General features: G+C 38.8%; 1 protein-coding gene across 1 annotated transcript in view; it reads left to right on the top strand.

Moving 5' to 3' along the window:
• SEPSECS (Sep (O-phosphoserine) tRNA:Sec (selenocysteine) tRNA synthase) overlaps nt 1-21962 on the top strand; it is a 57471-nt gene that overhangs the window by 18472 nt on the left and 17037 nt on the right. Inside the window, exons 5-8 of the mRNA XM_054030352.1 lie at nt 2989-3142; nt 7286-7388; nt 12191-12320; nt 12423-12514. Coding sequence (XP_053886327.1) covers nt 2989-3142; nt 7286-7388; nt 12191-12320; nt 12423-12514 — 479 coding nt within the window. The remainder of the gene's footprint in view (nt 1-2988; nt 3143-7285; nt 7389-12190; nt 12321-12422; nt 12515-21962) is intronic.

The raw sequence follows: 21962 nt of genomic DNA, 5'->3' as shown, positions 1-21962 counted from the left end.
CAAACTTCTTTGCATAGATGGAAAATAATATGTGAAATGGACTGCTAAAACTGACAACTTGGGATGTATGAAATTTAAATAAATTATAAATAATGAAAAGGGTACAAATGCTACAGAAAGAGGTGACCAGGTATAGATGGATCACATGATTTACTTCCTTCCATAACAGGAAGTCACTTTTTAATCCTTATTTTGCTTGGGGATGTTAGAAAAAATAAAGTAATTTAAAGTGTTTGCATGTCATTCAGTTAAATGGTTCCTTTTTTTTACATGTTGATTGGTATACAAAGTATGGAGGCTAAAAGTAGTGAAACTTCTAGACTTGCTAGATCCACTGTGAAGGAAAATATATGGTTCTACAAAATCACACCATATTTTTAGTATCAAAGTAGTAATTTTCAAATGAGACTGTTTTGAATTTTAATAATAGAGCCTTAAGTTGCAGCCCTGTTCATATAGTTAACATGCATAATTGAGCTTTTCAGTAACTGTGTAGGTTTTAAATGATGCCATTTTGTCATGTACTAAAAAAAACAAAAAACTTGTGGCACTATGGACTTGTGCAATTGGATAATTCCTCAAGCAATGGCCCTAGCTAATGTAACACCAATATTTAAAAAGGGCTCTAGAGGTGATCCCTGCAATTACAGACTGATAAATCTAACGTCGGTACCGGGCAAATTAGTCAAAACAATAGTTAAGAATAAAATTGTCCGACACATAGAAAAACCAACTGTTGAGCAATAGTCAACATGGTTTCTGTAAAGGGAAATCGTGTCTTACTAATCTATTAGAGTTCCTTGAAAGGGTCAATAAAGATGTGGACAAGGGCGATCCAGTGGACATAGTGTACTTAGATTTCCAGAAAGCCTTTGACAAGGTTCCTCACCAAAGGCTCTATGTAAATTAAGATGTCATGGGATAAAAGGGAAGGTCCTTTCATGGATTGAGAACTGGTTAAAAGACTGGGAACAAAGGGTAGGAATTAATGGTAAATTCTCAGAATGGAGAGGGGTAACTAGTGGTGTTCCCCAAGGGTCAGTCCTCGGACCAATCCTATTCAACTTATTCATAAATGACCTGGAGAAAGGGGTAAATAGTGAGGTGGCAAAGTTTGTAGATGATACTAAACTGCTCAAGATAGTTAAGACCAAAGCAGACTGACGAACTTCAAAAAGATCTCACAAAATTAAGTGATTGGGCAACAAAATGGCAAATGAAGTTTTATGTGGATAAATATCAAGTAATGCACATTGGAAAAAATAACCCCAACTATACATACAATATGATGGGGGCTAATTTAGCTACAACAAATCAGGAAAAAGATCTTGGAGTCATCGTGGATAGTTCTCTGAAGATGTCCACGCAGTGTGCAGAGGTGGTCAAAAAAAGCAAACAGGATGTTAGGAATAATTAAAAAGGGGATAGAAAATAAGATTGAGAATATATTATTGCCCTTATATAAATCAATGGTATGCCCACATCGCGAATACTGCATACAGATGTTGTCTCCTCATCTCAAAAAATATATGCTGGCACTAGAAAAGGTTCAGAAGGGCAACTAAAATGATTAAGGGTTTGGAACGGGTCCCATATGAGGAGAGATTAAAGAGGCTAGGACTCTTCAGCTTGGAAAACAGGAGACTAAGGGGGGATATGATAGAGGTATATAAAATCATGAGTGGTGTGGAGAAAGTGGATAAGGAAAAGTTATTTACTTATTCCCATAATACAAGAACTAGGGGCCACCAAATTAAATTAATAGGCAGCAGGTTTAAAACAAATACAAGGAAGTTCTTCTTCACACAGCGCACAGTCAACTTGTGGAACTCCTTACCTGAGGAGGTTGTGAAGGCTAGGACTATAACAGGGTTTAAAAGAGAACTGGATAAATTTATGGAGGTTAAGTCCATTAATGGCTGTTAGCCAGGATGGGTAAGGAATGGTGTCCCTAGCCTCTGTTTGTCAGAGGATGGAGATGGATGGCAGGAGAGAGATCACTTGATCATTGCCTCTTAGGTCCACTCCCTCTGGGGCACCTGGCATTGTCCACGGTCGGTAGACAGGATACTGAGCTAGCTGGACCTTTGGTCTGACCCGGTACGGCCGTTCTTATGTAACTGAAAAATGAATATATGTGCATAAAAGTAGTTTAACCATTTATGACTTAGATGTGTTTAAAGTATTTTTTTTAAATGCACTGTACCTTGGGGTATGATCTTCAGTGAAGAATAGCCACATATAAAGTTTGCAGCTGTGCAGTTCAACTGTTTTATTGAGTCTGTGCCAAAACAAGTATTTTTTTGTGTGATTCTTTTCTTCAGTGTTTGCTTAACTCAAAAATGGATTAGCAAACTTCGCTCAGATTTTCCAAAAACAAAAATTTCACTTCCAGAATAAGACCAAATGTGGACATTTCCAAGCTCTGATGCGTATTTTGGAGAGTTGTGAATGAGTAAAAACAGGATACTGATGAAAGTTGAGTTGCAGCCTTAACTATAGTGTTTGCTACTAACTGGTTTTATTTTTAGAAGCAGTTGGATTAGTATTTTTAGCAATTTTTTCCCAGCAGTACTGTTTTAATACATCTGAAGTTTGGATCTTGAAAGGAAGTCCTTTTGACTGATTTCCCCTGCCTCCCTCATCCTGAATATTTAAAAAAGAAATTGGAAGTGAAGGGGTTAATCTGCTTAAGTAAGGGAGATTTCCTTGAACCTGTTGTTGCTATGTGGTTCAGCTTGCAAAGGGCACTAGCTTTTACCTAAAGCCCAAGTTCTCCAGTGGACACCAGTGAAGTTGTCATTTATGTACCAGTGTTCTTAATGATTCTGAGCCTCTGAAGTAGTCTGTTACCAGAATAAATGAATAGAAATAAAAAAAAAAAAAAATCTGAAATTAAATCATAGCCCAGAATTATGCATCTAGCCTGAAGATATAGACGTATAAAGTTACTCCTTAATACACTCTTATTTTTATTGGCTGGGTTAGGTTTTGAGCCAGTGGTGATAGAGAATGTATTAGAAGGTGATGAGCTGCGCACAGACGTAAAGGCGGTAGAGGCTAAAATCCAGGATCTTGGAGCTGAAAATGTTCTCTGTGTTCATTCTACTACATCTTGCTTTGCTCCAAGGGTACCTGACAGGTAAATAATCCTCACGTAATGCTTGGTAGGTATTACCAAGGTTTTAATAACCTTCACGTTTATGCTCATCTTCCTAAAATTGCTTAATTACTACCAATAGTTAATGAAGCAAAATAGATACCACAGTGAAAGTTTACTTCATTTCCTCCTGTAATTCAGGGAGCAGGAGGATGGAAACAATGCGACTTCTGCAAAAAAAGTACCAGAAGAAGCAGAAAAGGAAGGACAAGAAATAGGGCAGATCTTCCTTGTCATACCTGGCTGAAGATAATAATCTCTCATTGCTTTTGGTGATATAAATGATTGTAGCCAGCAGTTTTTCCTGTGATTCCACAGAAGTGGGTAACAATTGTCTTCTGTGAAATCGTACAACAGAAGCTGCCCTGCTAAGTCAGAGGTCACATTTTCTTAGTTACAGTTGCCTGTGCTGCTGTCTCCTTTAGTTCACTGATCACAGATGAATTTTTCTCATTTGACACTTTTGATAGCCCAAGGTGGGGTGTCTGTCCACTAGTACAGCTGCAGGAGTGCAAACCTGAAATGTAGATGTACTGCACTGATATAAAAAAGTGATTTTTCTCTGGTTTAGCTTACCTTGGTTTGAGCACTTACTGGCTGTTCATGTGATGCTTGCTCTCTGTTTCCAGCTGTTAAATCACATTAAAATAAGCTTAACATACATTACATTCTTTCCTAATATTACATTTCCATGCAAGCTATTGCTGTAATTGCCACAGGGATGTTATTCAGTCACTGCTGACAAGGGAGATGAACCGTACAATCAAGAATGGGAGATAATGCAGTCTTTGAGGCACTATATTAAGATGTGGTCCACACTATGAAATCTTTGAAAATTCTTGTTCTAGAAACTAGAAATTGGATTCTGATGGCTAACTGCACTCAGTATGTTGGGACAAATTTTCAAAATGAGACCAGTGGTAGTTGTTTGGAAAACCTGCTTTTGTGAATGTAACTAGTGTCTGCATATGCAAATAGATAACAATAAACCCAAATACTGGGTTTTGCCAGTGTACAATTGTATATTTGTGGGCTCATTTGTGTTCACAGTACAATTTGTTTAAAGTATAGGTTTTAATAATATGGTTGAGGTTTTTGAAAATGTATAGTACCTTGACTTCAGCATAAGAATTGCTTAAATTTGGTATAATTCCAAAACAAAATAATCTTACTGCTGTAATAATTTTCTTTACTGCATCATGTGTATCTATTTTCTTTCATTAATTGCTTTGATACCTAGAAATTCATAGCTGAATATCTGAATTTAGAAATGAAATACTATCATCTTACAGTTGAAAAATGAAAAATATCTTTCACTCTGTTATCCTACATTAGTCAAAACTGTCTTACATTTTATTGATTTAAAAACACACTTATACATGTTGGTGGAAGGATAGTGGGATGGATAATTCAGTCAGAATACTATGAACATTACCTGAAGATGAGTTGGAAAATTTATTGGCTAGCTTGAATCAAAACTACCAAATCAACTAGTCTGTTTTTGAACTAATGTAAATTTCTTTCACTCCTCTGCCGCCTTCTCTCCTTTTTTGACATGGTAGTGTTCTGTCCCTTGTGACTCTGAAATAAAATATAAGATGGGGGGCTGCATTAGAGCATACTACAGATAGAGTGGGTTATGAGCTTTTTATTAAAAGGATACTGCCAACCCTCAAAGACCACAAGATGCATATTCATAAAAGGAAGGTAAATCCCATACAACATTCCTGGAGGATACCTTTTTATATGTTTGTTTTTAAATATCTGACATTTTTGTTTTAATACTGTCTAGAAGTATGCTGAAGTATAAATTTTTAAACAAATGTCATGCTACATGGGATTTAACATTTTTATTTTTAAAAGGTCATTTTATTTTAATCCTACATTCATTGTGTACCCCCTTTTTAAGTATTATCTCTCTTTATTGGAAAGAGCAGAGCTGTAACGAGGGATTTTAGTGCCCGGGGTAAGTATATTTGTGCCTCCTAGAGGTCATGTGTGGAGGGGGCTCGCAGGGCCACGTGCCATTCCACCCCCATATTTCTGCCTTCTGTTGAGGCATGCTCCACCATTGCCACCTGCCAGAAGCTGCTAGAGCCCCTGGCTTTTTGCACTGTTTGCACATAACTTTTCGATTGGATTTTGCACATAACTTTTCAAAGAGAATATTTTCAAAAATAAATATAGGGAATACAAGTTGGGGGGAAATCAAGGGATTTTAGAGAGATGCCAAAATAATTGGAACCCTTTTCCAGTGTATTAAAAGTGTAGATCTTATAAAATACCAAGAGGCCTGGAACGTTTAGTGAGCTCTGCAGGGTGAACCCCTGCATCTATGCAGAGCTTTACAGGTTTTAGTGGGGTCCAGAGGTCCACCCACATGGAGCTCATGCAGAACTGAGCCTGTGTGGTAAATGAAAGTTTATCTGGATTTTGAGAAATCAATTGCAGCAAGGTGCTGATCCATGGATCTTTGCAGTCAGCAATAATAGGGCTACCTATTAAGCCTAAGGAAAATCTCTTTTGTTAGTAACAGTTTATCTGAGATATGAAAGCAAAGATATTGGCCCAAATCTTGAAATGATAGTTCCTTGAAAAAAGAAGAGTAGAAGATTCAACTTAGTGTAGAGGAAAGATTTATTGGCAGCTAATAAAATAAAATGAAGATGGTAGAGAAGACCCAAACACAGAAATAGCAACCATCCAGATATGGTACTAACTAGGACCAAGTTCATGTGCCTTTAAACTCAGCTGGGATCAAGCATATTCAGACTAGTATGGCTGTCCTCTCTTGGGGCCTGAATTTGGGAAAGTCAATGGCTTTAAGAACATGCTTGCCTATTTTAAGGGCCTTAAGAATCACCCTCTGACTCCCGCAAATTCAACTTACTTTGGTTACTATATTGTGGTTATCTGAAGATACAATAATTTATGTGCAACATCATTTGACTTTCTATGCTATTTGCTTTAAAATTGTAAAAACCACTCAGCAGGTTCCAAAACACACATTATTAATGTAGGTTTATGTACAGACGAAGTATAAAACAAAATAATTCGGTGTGGCAAAAGTGCCTGATTGGAGTAATGGGAGCCCAAATTCTATTTCCTACAGAGTATGTATACTATGAGCAGCAGGAGTGCATGATTCTCCTCATATATCTGTCAGTATTTCTCTCCTCTCTTGTATTTTCAATAGGACAGTGTTACTTCCATGCCAGTTTACTCCTTGGCTCTGCTTAGGATGTAGATGAGCACCAATTGATTTCAGAGGTGCTGGTGGTTTTTGAAATATGATTACTAGGGTTTGTACTGAGACTACCAATCCATTAAACATAGGGCACTCAATAGCTATCAGAGGATAACAACCTTAGTTACTACCCAGCTGGGTTAGATTGAACTGGGAACCAAAAAGTGAAAGGTTCCCTATCCTGTGCTATTTCCAATCTCTTTAGACATTTCATTTCCCACACAAATTTTGAAACTTCAGTCAAATCCTTTTTGAGGCACAGTGCTATAAATTTAAAAAAATACAGTAAGCTGAAACATGCTTCAAAAAAACATTTTAGCAACCCCAATGAAAGTTTTTTTGGTGGGTGCTTTTTACCAAAAAGTTGTTTGGAACCAAGGTTAAGCATGAAAAATTTGAGCCCAACCCAAAAGGTTAGAGACTGGGTATAGGTAACTGAGAATGTCAGTTTACCAAAAAAATTTTCATTTAACTATCAGGTCATAATAATACTAAGGTATGTCTGCTTTCAGCTAGTTCTCCTTGAGCTTGTATGCTAAAAATAGCAGTGTGGACTTTGCAGCACAGGTTAACCACCTAAGTTAGGACCGAGGGAGTCAGGTAAGTTTGTACTCGAGCAGCTAGCCTGTGCTACCACCCATGCAGTATTTTTAGTACACTAGCTCAAGGAGAACTAGCTTGTATCTGTCAACCCAGCTGGGGGGCATACTCCCAGCTGCAGTGTACCCTAATATAATTGTGAAGAAGTTTCCTTTTCCCTCGTTTGTCCCCATTTTGACCTTCTTGCATTAACTAGTCCTTAAATGGCCTGACTCATACTTCTAACCGAACACAGTGAAGTTATGGTGTTTTCCTAATTTGCACTTTTATGTTTGTAGACTGGAAGAACTGGCTGTGATTTGTTCTAATTATGACATTCCTCATATTGTCAACAATGCATATGGAGTTCAGTCTTCAAAATGTATGCATCTCATCCAGCAGGTATGAGGCTTGTATTTCAAATGAGACTTTTTTAAATGATATATTTGTTAACCTTTGATAATACAATTATATAGAACTACAAAATGCACAACATGGGCACATTCTGTCAAATGTTTTTGCAGACTTGAGTCTAATCCCAGGCAATTTTGCCTGTCTGAGCAGGTTCAAAGGACAGAGGGTACTTTTTTAGAGCTGCTTCCCGCTGCTGACAAAGTCGGGTGGGCCAGATTGAGCAGAATTGATTTCCAGCAACCTTCCTACAAGAAAACCCCCTTTAGTCTAAAATGAAGGGTTATTTGGGCTCCCCACAACTTCTCTACTTCACTACTTTGTAGTGTAGACATACCCATAGTTAGGGGTGTGAAGAAATATTCATCAGCTTCTGATTATTATTCACACTACAAAATCAGAAACCTACAAAGTAACTTTGAAAGAACAGGAAGAAAAATAATTTCCCACAAATCAATTGGGATTTTTTAATTGTCAGAAATATGGAAGAGTCTTCAGGGTATTGGTGATTCTAAATCAATAAAGTATACATAAATAATTTGTCAGAGGTAATGCACCATGTGAATTTGAGGCGAGGAGAGGCAAGGTAGTAGAGGAAAGAGTAAGGAAAAGAAAGGGGTTAAGAGAAGAAGAAAAAAGTTCCAAACTGGTTTTTCCCCAAATGCCATGCAGTATGTGGCCCTTTCAGCTGCTTCTGCTGCTTTTTCTAGTGTAAAAAGAAAGATGGAAGCTGTTCAGTATTCCAAATGTCATTTTTATAAAAGAAAGGGAGTTAAAATTGGCAGCTGGGCAAGCAAACTGGTGCCGAAAGTGGTAAAGTTGGGGACGGAACCAAATAGTTCAGATAACCCTTTTTTAAAATGAGGGGGGAGACTGGGAAGAAATTAACAAATATATGCTCACCTTTTCTCTACTGTCTGGAACCTAACATTTTCCCCTATCTTTGCTTCATTTTACTAACATACTTTTCATAGTGGAAGGATATGTTTTATGTCTTCTTAAACCTGCTTCCTAAACATATTAAAACAGTTATATGTAAAATCATGGACCATACTTGAATAGGAATTAAGACCTCTTCAGGATGTGAATTATTAGGCACCTTATTATTGATGCACTTCTGAGGTGGCTGAAGGAATATGACAGAAGTGCCACAACATCCTACCAATGTCCACCTCATCCTTGCTTATTGCTACAGCGTGTTCCTAGGGAGAGGAACAATTGACTGACACTGGATAAGCTACTTAGTTATAATGCTACTTTTTTAAAAAATGCCTGTTTTGGGAGGATTGTTTATTAAATGGAAATTTCCTAATATACAGCACCAGCCATAAAGCTGTTAAAACTCTTGTATCTCAGTAGTTGCAATCCACATGTGGTTTTTTTTGTCAACAGCACCTTCAGAAGTGTAGATTGAACAGACTTCTGAGGTCTTTAGGTATTTTGATAACATTCCTTTTACTAGAAGTGTGTGGAAATTCCTTGTTTTAAAGGGACGCTGTCAACTTATATCTTTCTGATAAATGTTTTACTGACTGTTACAAAACATCTAATATGGGTATAACTGAAAGATTAGAGGAAAAGACATCTTTCAGCGTGTTTAATTTTGTATATCTGACAACACTTTTTGTATCATAATTTCTAATATTTCCCTTTTGTGTTGGTGTCACACACATCAACAGGATAGAGGAAAATAGTTTATAATCCCTATTTTTTCAAAAAAAAAATCACAGGCATAAGGGATTTTGCTTTGGGTCTAATGCCTGAAACTATTTTTTTTTTTTTTTTAACAGAACTAGATTTCAGGTTGATGGTGACCCTTTAATAAAATAATTTTATTGTTTAATCTTCACAAGCATTTATTTTTTTAACAAAAAAAGAACATTTGAAGTGAGATTATGGCTGCTATATGCTCCTGAGTGGTTGAAGGCCCTTGGCAAAACACACTTGAGACGTGAAGATGGAAAACAATTACTGATGTTCTATAGTTTACTTGGTATATTTATTGTATCTACATTACAGTGGCTTTGTGAAATGTAATTGTTTGTGAAGCATTTTGATCTTCACATGGATGGGGCTGTGTAATTGCTGAGTATTATCCTACAGCTAATGAGGGCTTCTTATCAGAGAAACTATATTATTATTATTATAGGCTAAACTTACCATGATCAAAATGTTAAGAAACTTAATTTCCTGTGTCATCTCAAATGGAAAAAATCATTTGTAATGATAATCTTGTCAAGAAACACTGAAAAGCACAATTATGTGCATTAGTGTATTGGGCTGTGCATTTCTTTCTGGCTTGTAGCTAGATATTTCTATGATATAATCTTAAACATTTAACTGAAGTCATTATTTCAGAGTTTAACAAAAGAAACTTTTCTTCAATAGAAATTATACAGTCTAGGAGGAAATTAATTTTAAGGTATATTTAGGAGCCTATGCATTCCATGATAACAGCAGCAGAATTTGTCAATGGTAAGGGATGTCCTGGAGAACAATAGGCCCTGGGAAAGAAGTTCCAAGGTCCCAAACCACCATCATCCTCAAGATATTGGGAGCTTGGGGCATTCTATCCCTCCAATGCAATGATAGATATAGATGGAAGGGGAAGCTACATGAAGTTTCCAGGGCACCCACTTATCCCTGTTGTCGCGGGGCAAGTGCACCCTGTGCCCTCTTGGGGTGGGGTAATTATTTCCCCACGGTCACATCCCTACAATCACCCCTTGTCTTGGGGTAGTGTGGTCTAGCAGTAAAAGTCAATATGGCCACTCTCTCTCGCTCAAGGTTGTGTGGCCCAGTAGCCAGAGTCAGGGTGTGGGACCTAATGGTCTGAGTGAATATGGCTTCCCAGTTCAGCCAGGGTGTATCACCCAGTGGTCAGAGTGAGTGTGGCCACCTGACTCAGCAAGGCAGTGTGGCCTGGCAGCCACAGTCAGTAGGGCCTGGGCCCTCCCTGCTCCACCAGGTCCCAGCTCAGGGCCCTGTCAGTGGCAAGTATGCCCACCACTGAGTCAGCAGGGAATCCGCTCAAAACATGCTGACCCCACTCGGCACCACAACTGGTCTCCCTGAGCTACTTTCTACCTGGTTCCTGATGCCATGGTCCTGGGGTTTCTGGGCTCCTCAGTCAGTGCAGCTCCCAACAGCTCCGCCACTCCTTGGCTATCCTTCAGACTCTCAGCATCCCTAGCTTCTGCCATCTGGGACTTCTGCAGTTCGTGAGCTGGCGCTTGCAGCATACATTCTCTCTCTTCAACAGTCAGCCCCAAATGAGCTGAGCTGCTCCCTTTTATATCTAGTCTCCAGCTGGAGCATGCCCAGCAGGGCCGTGGGGGCGTGGCCTCCTCAGCCCAGAGAGTAGAATTAATTCTTGCAGTACCAGTGCGGGGCAAGTGTGCCCCGTCACACCTGTACACACTCATTACTAATAGAACAATGGATAGTGCATAGGTACCATGATGAATGCCAGTAAATAAATGCTCGAAGGATGGATCCAACAAACCAAAATGGAATGGGAGGATGAGGAGGGAAAAAAACTTTTTTTTTTTTTTTTGAGGAGGAGGAGAGATCTTGTTCCCATTACCCTGTCAACTGCCCCCCTATTCTCTTTTCCCCGATTAAATGCAGATGCTAAAGCTCTGGCATTCATCTCCGCACCAAAACACTGCCAAATCCTTGGCTCCCTCCCACTCAACACCCGAACAGCTGTTTAAAAAACAGAAGTGACAATACATCTTCTGTATTTTGGTATTGTCATGGATACTGGTAACATTCATGTAGCTTAATTTAATATGTAATAAATTGTGTGCTTGAGTATATTATACTGATTTCATACTGCTGCAGACTTCTCAGCTAACTGCAGAATTCATAAATTCGTGGCTTTTAAAAAGCCAGAAAGGACCACTGTGATTTTTCTAGTCTGACCTCCTGCATAACACAGACTATAAGACTTCTCTGAATTCACAGCATTAGTGCTTCAGAAATCAGAGCCTTGCTGCAGTATTTACATCCTGTCTCTTGGAGAATACTTGCCCCCCTGGTTATAATGACAGTTTGTTTTCTTGTGGGGGAACTTGACTCCATTTGCAGTAGTGGAGTTACTTGGATCTTCATATTATAGGCAATCTTACATGATACAACTAACTGAAATCTTGGTAAGGACAGTGTTTCAGTGTTCTCCCACAATCATCCACTGGTTTTAATGAGAATTGTATATCTGCACTGAGAAAAGGCTGTTTTCTCAATTAAACATAGCTACACTATGGCCATTTATTTATATATAATGTGTGTGTGTGTGTGTGTATATGTATATGTGTGTATATATATGTATATATATATATGTATATGTATGTATATATATATATATATCCCCGATTAAGTTTCAATTTGGTAAACTTTTGAAATGTTGTTGGTTACTGACTTTTATGGGAGTTATACCGTTAAAAATCCATGCAGTGCTTTGAAAATATACCACAGTGTGTAAAACTTCAATTTAGTTCAGTGTATTAATTCCTTGCAAAAAAGGGATTAATAGTAGGATTACAGATAGATGAACCTGTGGTGATATGTAGCAATGCAACCATGTTCTTAGCAAATACTACTAAGAAAACAAACTGTAACCATTTTAATTTTGTTTTAGCTCTAATGTATTTTCTGTGAGAGTTTTATTAATGTAACTTGCCGTGCATTGCTTTTATACATAATACAACAGGATGCTGTCAAACACTTGTTCCTAATGTGTATATGTATGGGGGGGTGGTTGTGTTCTTTTTGTTTCGTTTTGTTTTTAGGGTGCTCGAGTAGGTAGAATAGATGCTTTCATCCAGAGCTTGGACAAAAATTTTATGGTTCCAGTAGGTGGTGCTATCATTGCTGGTTTCAATGATTCCTTCATCCTGGATATCAGCAAGATGTACCCAGGTAAATAATTTACAGATTGATTCATCTTTGTGAAATAACTGCAAAGAACTTGAATAATGAGAGAGAGAGAGAATGAAAATAATCTGTATATCATTGCTTCAGGGAGAGCATCAGCATCTCCTTCCTTAGATGTCCTCATTACACTACTGTCCCTGGGTGAAAGTGGTTATAGACAGCTACTAAAAGAGAGAAAGGTAAGCTTTCTGGCAAACAACATTTCTTTTTCATTGTAAATACAATGCAGTCACAGTACAGCCCAGGAGCATTCACGTATGAGTATATGCAGTTTGCCTGTTTATCACTGGATCCCAAGCTAGAAAATTAATCTAAAATCTTTTACTGTATTTCAGGAGCCACATTGCTCATTGTTTAAAATGTGTGACTTTCAAAATAGATCTTTTACTTTTGAAAGCAACAGCAGTACAAATTCCAGACTGTTTCTGACTTTGAAAATAAAATTGCTTGAAACATGGATCATTTTTTTAAAATGTTCCAGTATTTGGCCTGACCATTTGACTTCAAAAGCACACAGCTCACAGGAAGAATACTAATTGAAACTTGAAAACAGTTCATAGTAGAGTTAATGGGAGTGGTTATTTTTAGGTTGGACCATCTAATTTCAGAAGCGCTATCAATCTAGGCAAATACGTCCTTTGTGGCTGGGTCAGGCATTTTGCAGCCTGTCAGTAAACATGACCTCAGAGAAAGTTGTGAGGATTTGATTTTATGTAAATGTCTGTGTCTTCTATTTTGTTTTGTATTAGGCTTAGAAATGGTGTCTCTTGTCTATTTGCGCATGTCACGTGTGAAATAAATCAGTCTGAACTTCATAGTCTCTCTTATTCAAATACAATTCCATAGAACACCTTTAGTCACTAGATTCACAAGCAAGGTGGTATACAGTAGTTAGCTATATTATGCCTAATGAACAAAAAGACTGGAAAGTTTGTGATTTGTTCAAATTGTGAATATAATTAATGAATAAAGACATAGGATTTATTTGCTGATGTAACTAGCTTTCCTCCCACTATGTACTCTAGTTACTGTATAGGCTGGTCCTGAACTGTGTTTAACAATTTTAATATCAATTTCTTTCATATGAGCTACGTCCTACAAACTGAGAGCCATCTCATTATGGGGGAGTGAGGGAGGATAGCGATTTGCCTGAAACTTTCCATTACACACTCCTGTTTTCTGTTGCTCATAACTTTGCCAAACTTAAAGCATTTAGACTGAAATTTTCTCTGTTTGCTGTCTGCCACAGGTTGAATTTTTTTTGTTTTGTTTTGGTTCAGCAAAACAGTTGAGTCATTTCTGAGAACAAGTTTAGGAAAAAATAGGTTGTTTTGCAAATGTTAATTTCCATCTTCTCCCTCCCCAACTGTTTCTCTTAAGATCTGTAGCACCTTCAGGGTTTGAAGCATGAACTGAAAATTTGGTAGGGTGTAACTCTGGAGTCAAAGATTGCTTTTGCTGTTACTATAAAAAATCATCTAGCAGAATCATAAGCCTTTGAAAATCCCTGTTTGCATGTGCTCAGTAGAGCTTGTGAGAAGTTTACTTCTAAAATCTCTGAATATTTCATGTGCACTAAATGTGCTTCCAGCTCCCAGTAAGCCTCAACTGAATAGGACAATGGAGATACACTAGTAGTGCAGCCCTTCTTTTGGCCAAAGAGACGGTGTTACGGGTGGGAACTAGGAGAAGACCATTAATTCAAATCTCCGCTCTTCCACTCATTTCTGTTACTAATTCTGTGCACTTCATTGCCTTTATTATTTAACAGGACCTTTATATTCATACCTTAAAAAGCAGACACATATGATTGTCCTGTTTTACAGATGGAATAACTGAGAGATTGCACAGGGTCATGTCTGGCAGAGCTAAGAATAGAATCCAGATCTCTAACATAGCAGATCAAAATCTTATCCACTTAGCCACATTTGCCTTTCAGAATGAATGTTTCAAATATACATATCTGGCTGTGCTGCTGTCATAGGTAGGCTATAATCCCCTCTAGAACCAGGATTCAAACTCAGGATTCCTGATTTTCAACATTCTTCTGCTGCCTAGCTAATGGTTGCATAAGCCACTGGTGAAGGGCGCATCATTTCCCCTCCAGTGGCTGGTCCATAGGATTTTGCACCAGTGGTAGATGTTATTGCTGTGGGAAAATGCCTTATTTGAGGATCTTGCCAAGGCTTAGGCATGAGCTGGGTGCCAGACATTAGGATTTAGGCAGATTTTTAGGTACCATGGAGATTCTGGGTGCTATGGGGACCTGATTGTTAGGAATTTAGATGACAGGTTAGGGGTTTCGGAATTTTTACTATCTAAATTGTGGATTTAAAATCTAAAGCCTAAAGTCACTGTTAGCTATCTAAATCCTTTTCTGGATCTAGCCCTTTGTGTGCATGCATTATGATAGCCTTTAATTACATAATCATATACTATTTGTTCTGTAGGATCCCCGTCTCATTCAGTGCACCAGATGGGCAGTGAATGATGTGGAGGGTTGCAAAAAGGGAAAAGATGTTCTCTTTAGAGCTCTAATCTGGGGTTCAAAATGAGCTGGGTTGTGTTCCTGACTCTGCCACAGTCTTCCTCTGTGCAGTTGGCCAAGACTTTACATAATGTATTCACTCAAGGTGACCTAGCTAAGGTTGCTTAGGGATTCTTAATTCTGCCATTTCCTAAGTGTTGAATGCTTGTCTTTGCCCCCTTAATATGTTTAACATGTTTTTTGTATGTAATTGGGTAGACAGAAATTGGGGTACTTATCTAAACTTAACATAGGTAGTTTTTATTTAAATCGTGTGGTGCCATCTGTTCCATTCTTTGGTTCTGTTCTAAATAAAACGGTGTTCACGCTGTTGTCTGCACTCTGCAGAGCACTTGCAGGTAGTTTGTGGAGATCTGGCAGGCCACGTGGTCCTGGATCCTACAACTTGTTTTCAGTTGTTTCTACAGGCATCCAAGATCTTTGGTTTAGAGTTTGAGTGTCTGGAGAAGGAGGAGCCAGCCTAGCTGAACATATGCAGCTGCTATAATTATCACAGGAATGTTTTAGTTGTGAATAAGATTAAGGGTGGGAGCTGGAGATGGGAGGCGATCCAGACAACTAATGTTTGAAGACAAGTAGTGTATGGACTTTTTTATTTATTTATTTATTTATTTATTTGTGTTACTTTTGAAATAAATTGTCTAATGTGTTTGTATTTTGGATATCTGTGTATATTTTCAGAAACAGTGTATGTTGGCATCAAAAGTAAATCAGTTTCCTTTTTCTTCCGCCCATTCACTTAAATAATCAAAAACAAATTAATTATGTCTTTCCATAAAGTTAATTTTGATTGTAAGCTTTATAATGGTGATGAATATGTAATGTGGAGCTGTAGGAATTGTCCATGTCACAAATATGGTAATTCTTTAACAAATAAAATGTCTTAATTGTATAGCTGTATATTTCAAAAGTAATGACATTATTTTCCTGGAAATGGGATTCTAAAGTGAATAAAACATCAGATATTTACAACTTCATTCAATAGGCAGGTCTTTTTATTCAAAATGTGGCTATATGCTATAAACATACTTTATGTATGGTGTAAATATTTCCTTTATTGGATTTGTGGTAGGAATAAGAACCCTTTTTGTTTAAATGTGCTTGCTCCTGAACTGTATAACTCTAATAGTGATAGTTTATTGTCTGTGCTCTGTGGAGGCAGAGCTATTATGCTCTCAGCAGGAGCTATTTATAGCTTGACATTGAGTACTTCTTTCTATATTGGTGCAACCTACACCTACTCAAAAAAGAAGTGAAACTATAAAAAACTCCAAGTATTTTTTCTTTCTTTTTTTACCTTATCCTTATTCACATCAAATGTTACTTCAGGTTCTTTGAGCTCAACTCAAAGAACCTGAAGTGCCCAGATTTTTAAATAAAGAAGGATAATCTCTTGCAACAGAGGGAAGCAAGAATCAGACTACTCCGTTTCTGCCCTTCACTGGGGAGAACTGTCTCAAGGTGTAAAATGTTATCTGGTGGCAGAGAAGGGAGCGTGCAAGGATTAGGCGGGCCCAGAGGTTCAGGGCAATGTAGAGGGAGTGGTTGTGTGACCAGGGCAGAGCAGTGAGGGGATCCAGCTGACTCGCAGGGCTCAGGCTAAGGGGCTATTTAGTTGCTGTGTAGACGTTCAGTCAGTCTGGCACCTGGGCTCTAGTACTCCGTGAGGTGGGAGGGTCCCAAAGCTCAGGCTGCAGCCCGAGCCCAAAGGTCAACAGCACAATTTAAACAGCCCCTTAGCCCGAGTCAGCTGGCACAGGACAGCTGCGGTTGTCTAATTGCAGTATAAACATACCCCAAGAGTGCACGTATTTAGAGTGCAAGTGGCTGGGGCTGGCAGCAGGTGAGCCTACATGAGGGATTGATGTGTCTTTAAGGGACAAATGCAGTGGGTATGTCTGGGAAGGAAGAACTGATCACAAACACCTTCACCACTGTTTTGCTGTCTCCAGAGGGGAATAAAAGCAGTTTTTTTCTTCCCTCTTCTAGCCCTGTCACCTCCATCACACTTAATACCTAGTGGCAGTATTGCCTCATGCATTTTATATTAATTAGCCCAGGGACTGTCTCTTGCTATGTGTTTACAGACTGCCTAGCACAATGGGTTCCCGATCTTAGTTGGGGACTCTCGGCGCTACTGGAATGCAAAAAACAGTAATTAACATATAGTCAAACATGACACGTACACCAATGTTTTCTCTCATTTTGAATTCTAGTATTATGTAAAAGTTAGGTTTCTAAAATATGATCTTTTGGTGCTCTTAAATAATATGCTTGTTGTGCATCAAATTCTATATTTCAGGTTTTAACATGAAACCTATATTTTATATGCTTATTTCTTTGGCTGAGCCAGATAATATGTACCAAACGTAGTGGTAATTCGATTCCTGACACCCATTGCTAAATATTACTCATGCTGAGGAGCAAATGTTAATTAGCACAAAATAAACATGACAACCAGGGAGCCTAAGTTCCAGTATCAGATTTAACATCTGTTACCTACACCGTGGAGAACATCTTACTGATCTATCTAACCATTTGGTATGTTGGTAATATCAGGAAGGCAACTACAGAGTATTGTGGTCAACTATTTAGGATTATCCTTAGTTTTCTCAATAACCTAGTGGTCAGGACATATTTGCTACCACTGACACATAGCCGGCTTTTGAAATGCAATGCAGATTTTGTTTTGGTGACTAGGTGTTTCTAACTTTAGTTATTTAAAGAGTCACTCATATCCCATAATGACACATGAGTATGAAGTATTTAAAACTACATGAAAGAGAAAGGTACGATGGAGAAGAACATTTTGATTTGTAGCTGTTTTACGTATGTGTTATCAAGAAAATGTAGATTATATTGATAAATATGAATTTATCTATTGTCTCTACAGTTCAAAATAAAGTTATATTGCTGCTCTACTTACAACTGAACTTAGGAATAGTGAGAGAAAATACTTGTAATGCATATTAGGACTGTTAAGTTTTCAAAATGCTAGTTCTCCAATATTCTTTCACTTATTCAGAGGAGAGACATTTGCTGCTGTCTCAGATTTTGTGAAGAGTTAGATTCCCATGTTATAGTTTGTGAGATTTTTTTTTTTGAGGTACTGCAGGATTTTCTGTTTATATGGAACTTTCAGATGCTTTGTAGAACCTGCATTGACCCACAATTACAATGACTTTATCTCACTTAGCTGACATTTAATGCATAAACTTAATATCTTAAATTCTGTTTTGCAGTTATGCAAGCACCTGGTATGAGTAAGCAGTCAAAAGTAATATACGTGTCCAGAGTCTGCATTAGAGATGCATGGATGTAAAGGTCATGCAGACACTGAACGGTGTGCATGGTGGGATTTACATTGTTGAAAACAAAAACAATTAAGTATAGAACATGAGGATCACATTCAACAATGTGTCATCTTCTTACCTGTGTAACAGAGGGTTGGGGTTTTTTGGTTTGTTTTCTTGCTTTTTTTACACAACTATTTTTGAGCATTTAACCCTCCATTTGTAATCCAGTTTCCATTTTTAAAACTGACAATTATATACCAGTGTTCAGAGCAAATGAGATTTCAGCTTAAGCTCTGTCATTTCAAAAGTTGGACTCTGAGTTTTAGCAAGCTGTAGTTCTCAGTGGTTGCAGAGGGGTTTTCGTTTTTAATCACTCTTTTCAAATCCCTTTGTGTTTTTCTCGTGAATTCTTAAGACTAAGGAACATCTAATCTTGTATTTGTAATCAAATACAGACTATATAATTGTTTTAATCATTTCAGTTCTGTAATGTTGTCCAAAGGTGTCTTGAAACAAGTATATTGAAGGGGCTATCTCTGGAACCATAATGTGTGTTAATGGATTTAGTATGGGCTGGAAGTCATCAAAGCCTGGTCTACACCAAGAATTTACATTGGTAGAGCTACATCCCTTAGGCCAGGTCTACACTACCCCCCTAATTCGAACTAAGGTACGCAACTTCAGCTACGTGAATAACGTAGCTGAAGTTCGAAGTACCTTAGTTCGAACTTACCTTGGTCCACACTCGGCAGGCAGGCTCCCCCGTCGACTCCGCGGTACTCCTCTCGCCGAGCTGGAGTACCGCAGTCGACGGCGAGCACTTCCGGGTTCGACTTATCGCGTCCAGACTAGACGCGATAAGTCGAACCCAGAAGTTCGATCGCTCGCCACCGAACTACCGGGTAAGTGTAGCCAAGGCCTTAGGGGTGTGAAAAATCCACACCTTATCCCCAGTGTAGACAGTGCTAGCCCAATGGAACCTAACTACCACCTCCAGGGAGGTGGTTTACCTACGTCATGTACTATATAGGTAATATCTACACTGAAACGCTGCTGTGGCACAGCATTATTTTAATTTAGTGTGACAGTGCTGCCCGTGGGAGCCAGCTGAGGTCACTCAATTAGGGTGAACTGCAAACAAAACGGGGCAGACAAACCCCAGAAGCTGGTGGTTATTCCAATACTTAGATTTACCAAGCCAGCACAAAACTGCTTCTATAGTACCTCACTGGTTACTCAGAAGTCCAAACAACGCAGTTCCCTTAAAGTGCCCAGCCTCAGGCCTCCATCCAGACACACCTGTCAAATATGATGATGATGATTAAAATCTTATTTCAGCATATAAAAGAAAAGGTTCTTCCAATCCCAGAGGATTAGCCACATACCCAGATTCAATTATAACTTAGATATTACCCAAAATACACGCTATAGTTAATTCTTATTAACTAAACTAAAATTTATTAACAAAGAAAAGAGAGAGAGTGTTGGTTAAAAGATCAATATACATACAGACTTGAATTCAATTCTTGAGGTTCAGATGCATAGCAGAGGTGAGCTTGTAGTTGCCAAAAGTCCTTTTAGAAATAGTCCATAGGTTATAGTCCAATGTCCATATTCAGGGTGGCTCCAGACAATGACTGGGGATCTCAATCCTTGTGGCTTAAGGTTTCCTCCTCTTGAAACCCAAAGCAGATCTGAGATGAAGTAGGATCGTGTCCCAGGGTTCGTATACATTTCCAGCAGCCTTTTGGCCTGAGAAAACAATAGGCTTAACATCTGGCAATTAGCACAGGATAATTTGTCCATTAAACAGTTCAGATACAGGTTACCTCAACCTTCAAAGAGACATATAGACAATAATACTATTTTACTCAAGTATCATCACAAATGTTAATATTCCTTTTTTTTAATCTTTGAATTAAAGTTATAGCAATAGACAGGACTTGTTTGCTTACATCACAAGACCTGAGCAAACATCTACCCTTTAGATCTCTCACAATGCAGACTTGCATTTCAAAGCTCTATTCATTTACATATCTTCCTAACCAGTCCCTAAGGTTCACCCATGAGTCAGGTCAGTCTGTGAGTTAATTAACTCTTTCTGGCCCTGTCCCCTTCCAATGAAATATTATATTACACTCATAACGTCACATTTAAACATATCCCTAGAGACTGATTTCAAAGGTACTGAGCTCCTGCATTTCCCATTTACTTAAATTGGAGCTGTGGATGCTCAGCCACTCTGAAAATCAGGTACAATAACCTCTCTGTTCTAGCTCTTTTATGTGAAAAATAGGGATGATATTGGGGTTTTGAGATGAAGGGTTTGTAAACTGCTTTGAAGATGCCAGGTGCTAAGTATTAATTCTGAACCTAAGAGAGTTCAAATGTCACAAAAAAAAAAAAAAAAAAAAAACCCACAGACCCACATACCTTAGCTTAATTCCTTAGGGTGAGATTCTCATACTATCTCAGCCTCATTATGCCAGGTAAAAGGGACAGAATAGCGTAACAGGGCTCTAAAATCTTTATATCTGGCCAGGGAGGCACTGGAGAAGATAACTGTAAGGCTGTCCTCAGAGGAGCACTTTGCAAGTCCTGAAATAGGAGTGGGATGGAGCTCTGGTCAAGAAAGGTGTATTGGGGGAAGCATGTATATAACTATGGAGATTCTGGGCAGTGCTGCATCTCACAGGGCAGCCCTGGGAGGCTGCCATAACTGAGGGTGTGTCTAGTGCTGCAGCTGTGCTATCGTAATGTAGATGCTTCCTACATCAACGGAAAGGATTTTTCCATTGATGTAGTTAATCCATCGACCAAGCTGCATCTACATACAATGTCTATATACAATAACTGGATCGCACAGCGTAAAAATATTTTCATTGTTTGGAGTGGTATAGCTAGGTCTGTCTAATTTTTCAGTGTAGACCAAGCCTTAGTCAGGCCCAAAGGGCTTTCCTTGTTATGTCAGGGATGTCTCCATCTCCCAGAGTAGCCCAGGATCAAGAGGGTGCAAAGATGGCTTAAAGCCATGATAGCTCCACACACACACCCCACACCCCAAACTGAAGATCTGTCAGAGGGAAATAATCCCATAGTTGGGACCCTCCTTCCAGATGATGATGTGGTATCCTCTCGCACTGAGGATACCTCTCGTGGGAGGGAACTCCAATTATTAGGAAGAGACAGGTATTAGTAATGGGCGATTCGATCATTAGGACATCGATAGCTGGGTTTGCGATGACTGGGAGAACTGCATGGTGACTTGCCGGCCTGGTGAGAAGGTTGCGGATCTCTCGAGACATCTAGATAGGCTCATGTGTAGTGCTGGGGAGGAGTCGGTGGTCATGGTACATGTAGGTACCAGTGACATAGGGAAGGAAAGGAGAGAGGTCTTGGAGGCCAAATTTAGGCTGCTAGGTAAGAGATTGAAGTCCAGGATCTCCATGGTAGCATTCTCTGAAATGCTTCCAGTTCCATATGCAGGGCCAGTTAGGCAGGCAGAACTCAGGGTCTCAATGCGTGGATGAGATGATGGTGTAGGGAGGTGGGGTTTAGATTTATTAGGAACTGGGGAAATTTTGGGGAAAGCGGGAGCCTATACAGGAAGGATGGGCTTCACCTAAACCAAAATGGAACCAGATTGCTGGCACTTAAAATTAAAAAAGTCATAGAGCAGTTTTTAAACTAAGGACTGGGGGAAAGACGACAGGTGCAGAGGAGCACGTAATTCAGACATCCCTTAGAGGAGGATCTGTCAAATGAAAAAAAGTCCCATTCAAT

Source organism: Malaclemys terrapin, chromosome 5 (assembly GCF_027887155.1).
Source record: "Malaclemys terrapin pileata isolate rMalTer1 chromosome 5, rMalTer1.hap1, whole genome shotgun sequence".
Classification (NCBI taxonomy): domain Eukaryota; kingdom Metazoa; phylum Chordata; order Testudines; family Emydidae; genus Malaclemys; species Malaclemys terrapin.
The sequence above is the reverse complement of the archived record's forward strand: the minus strand, read 5'-3'. Positions and strand labels throughout refer to the sequence as shown.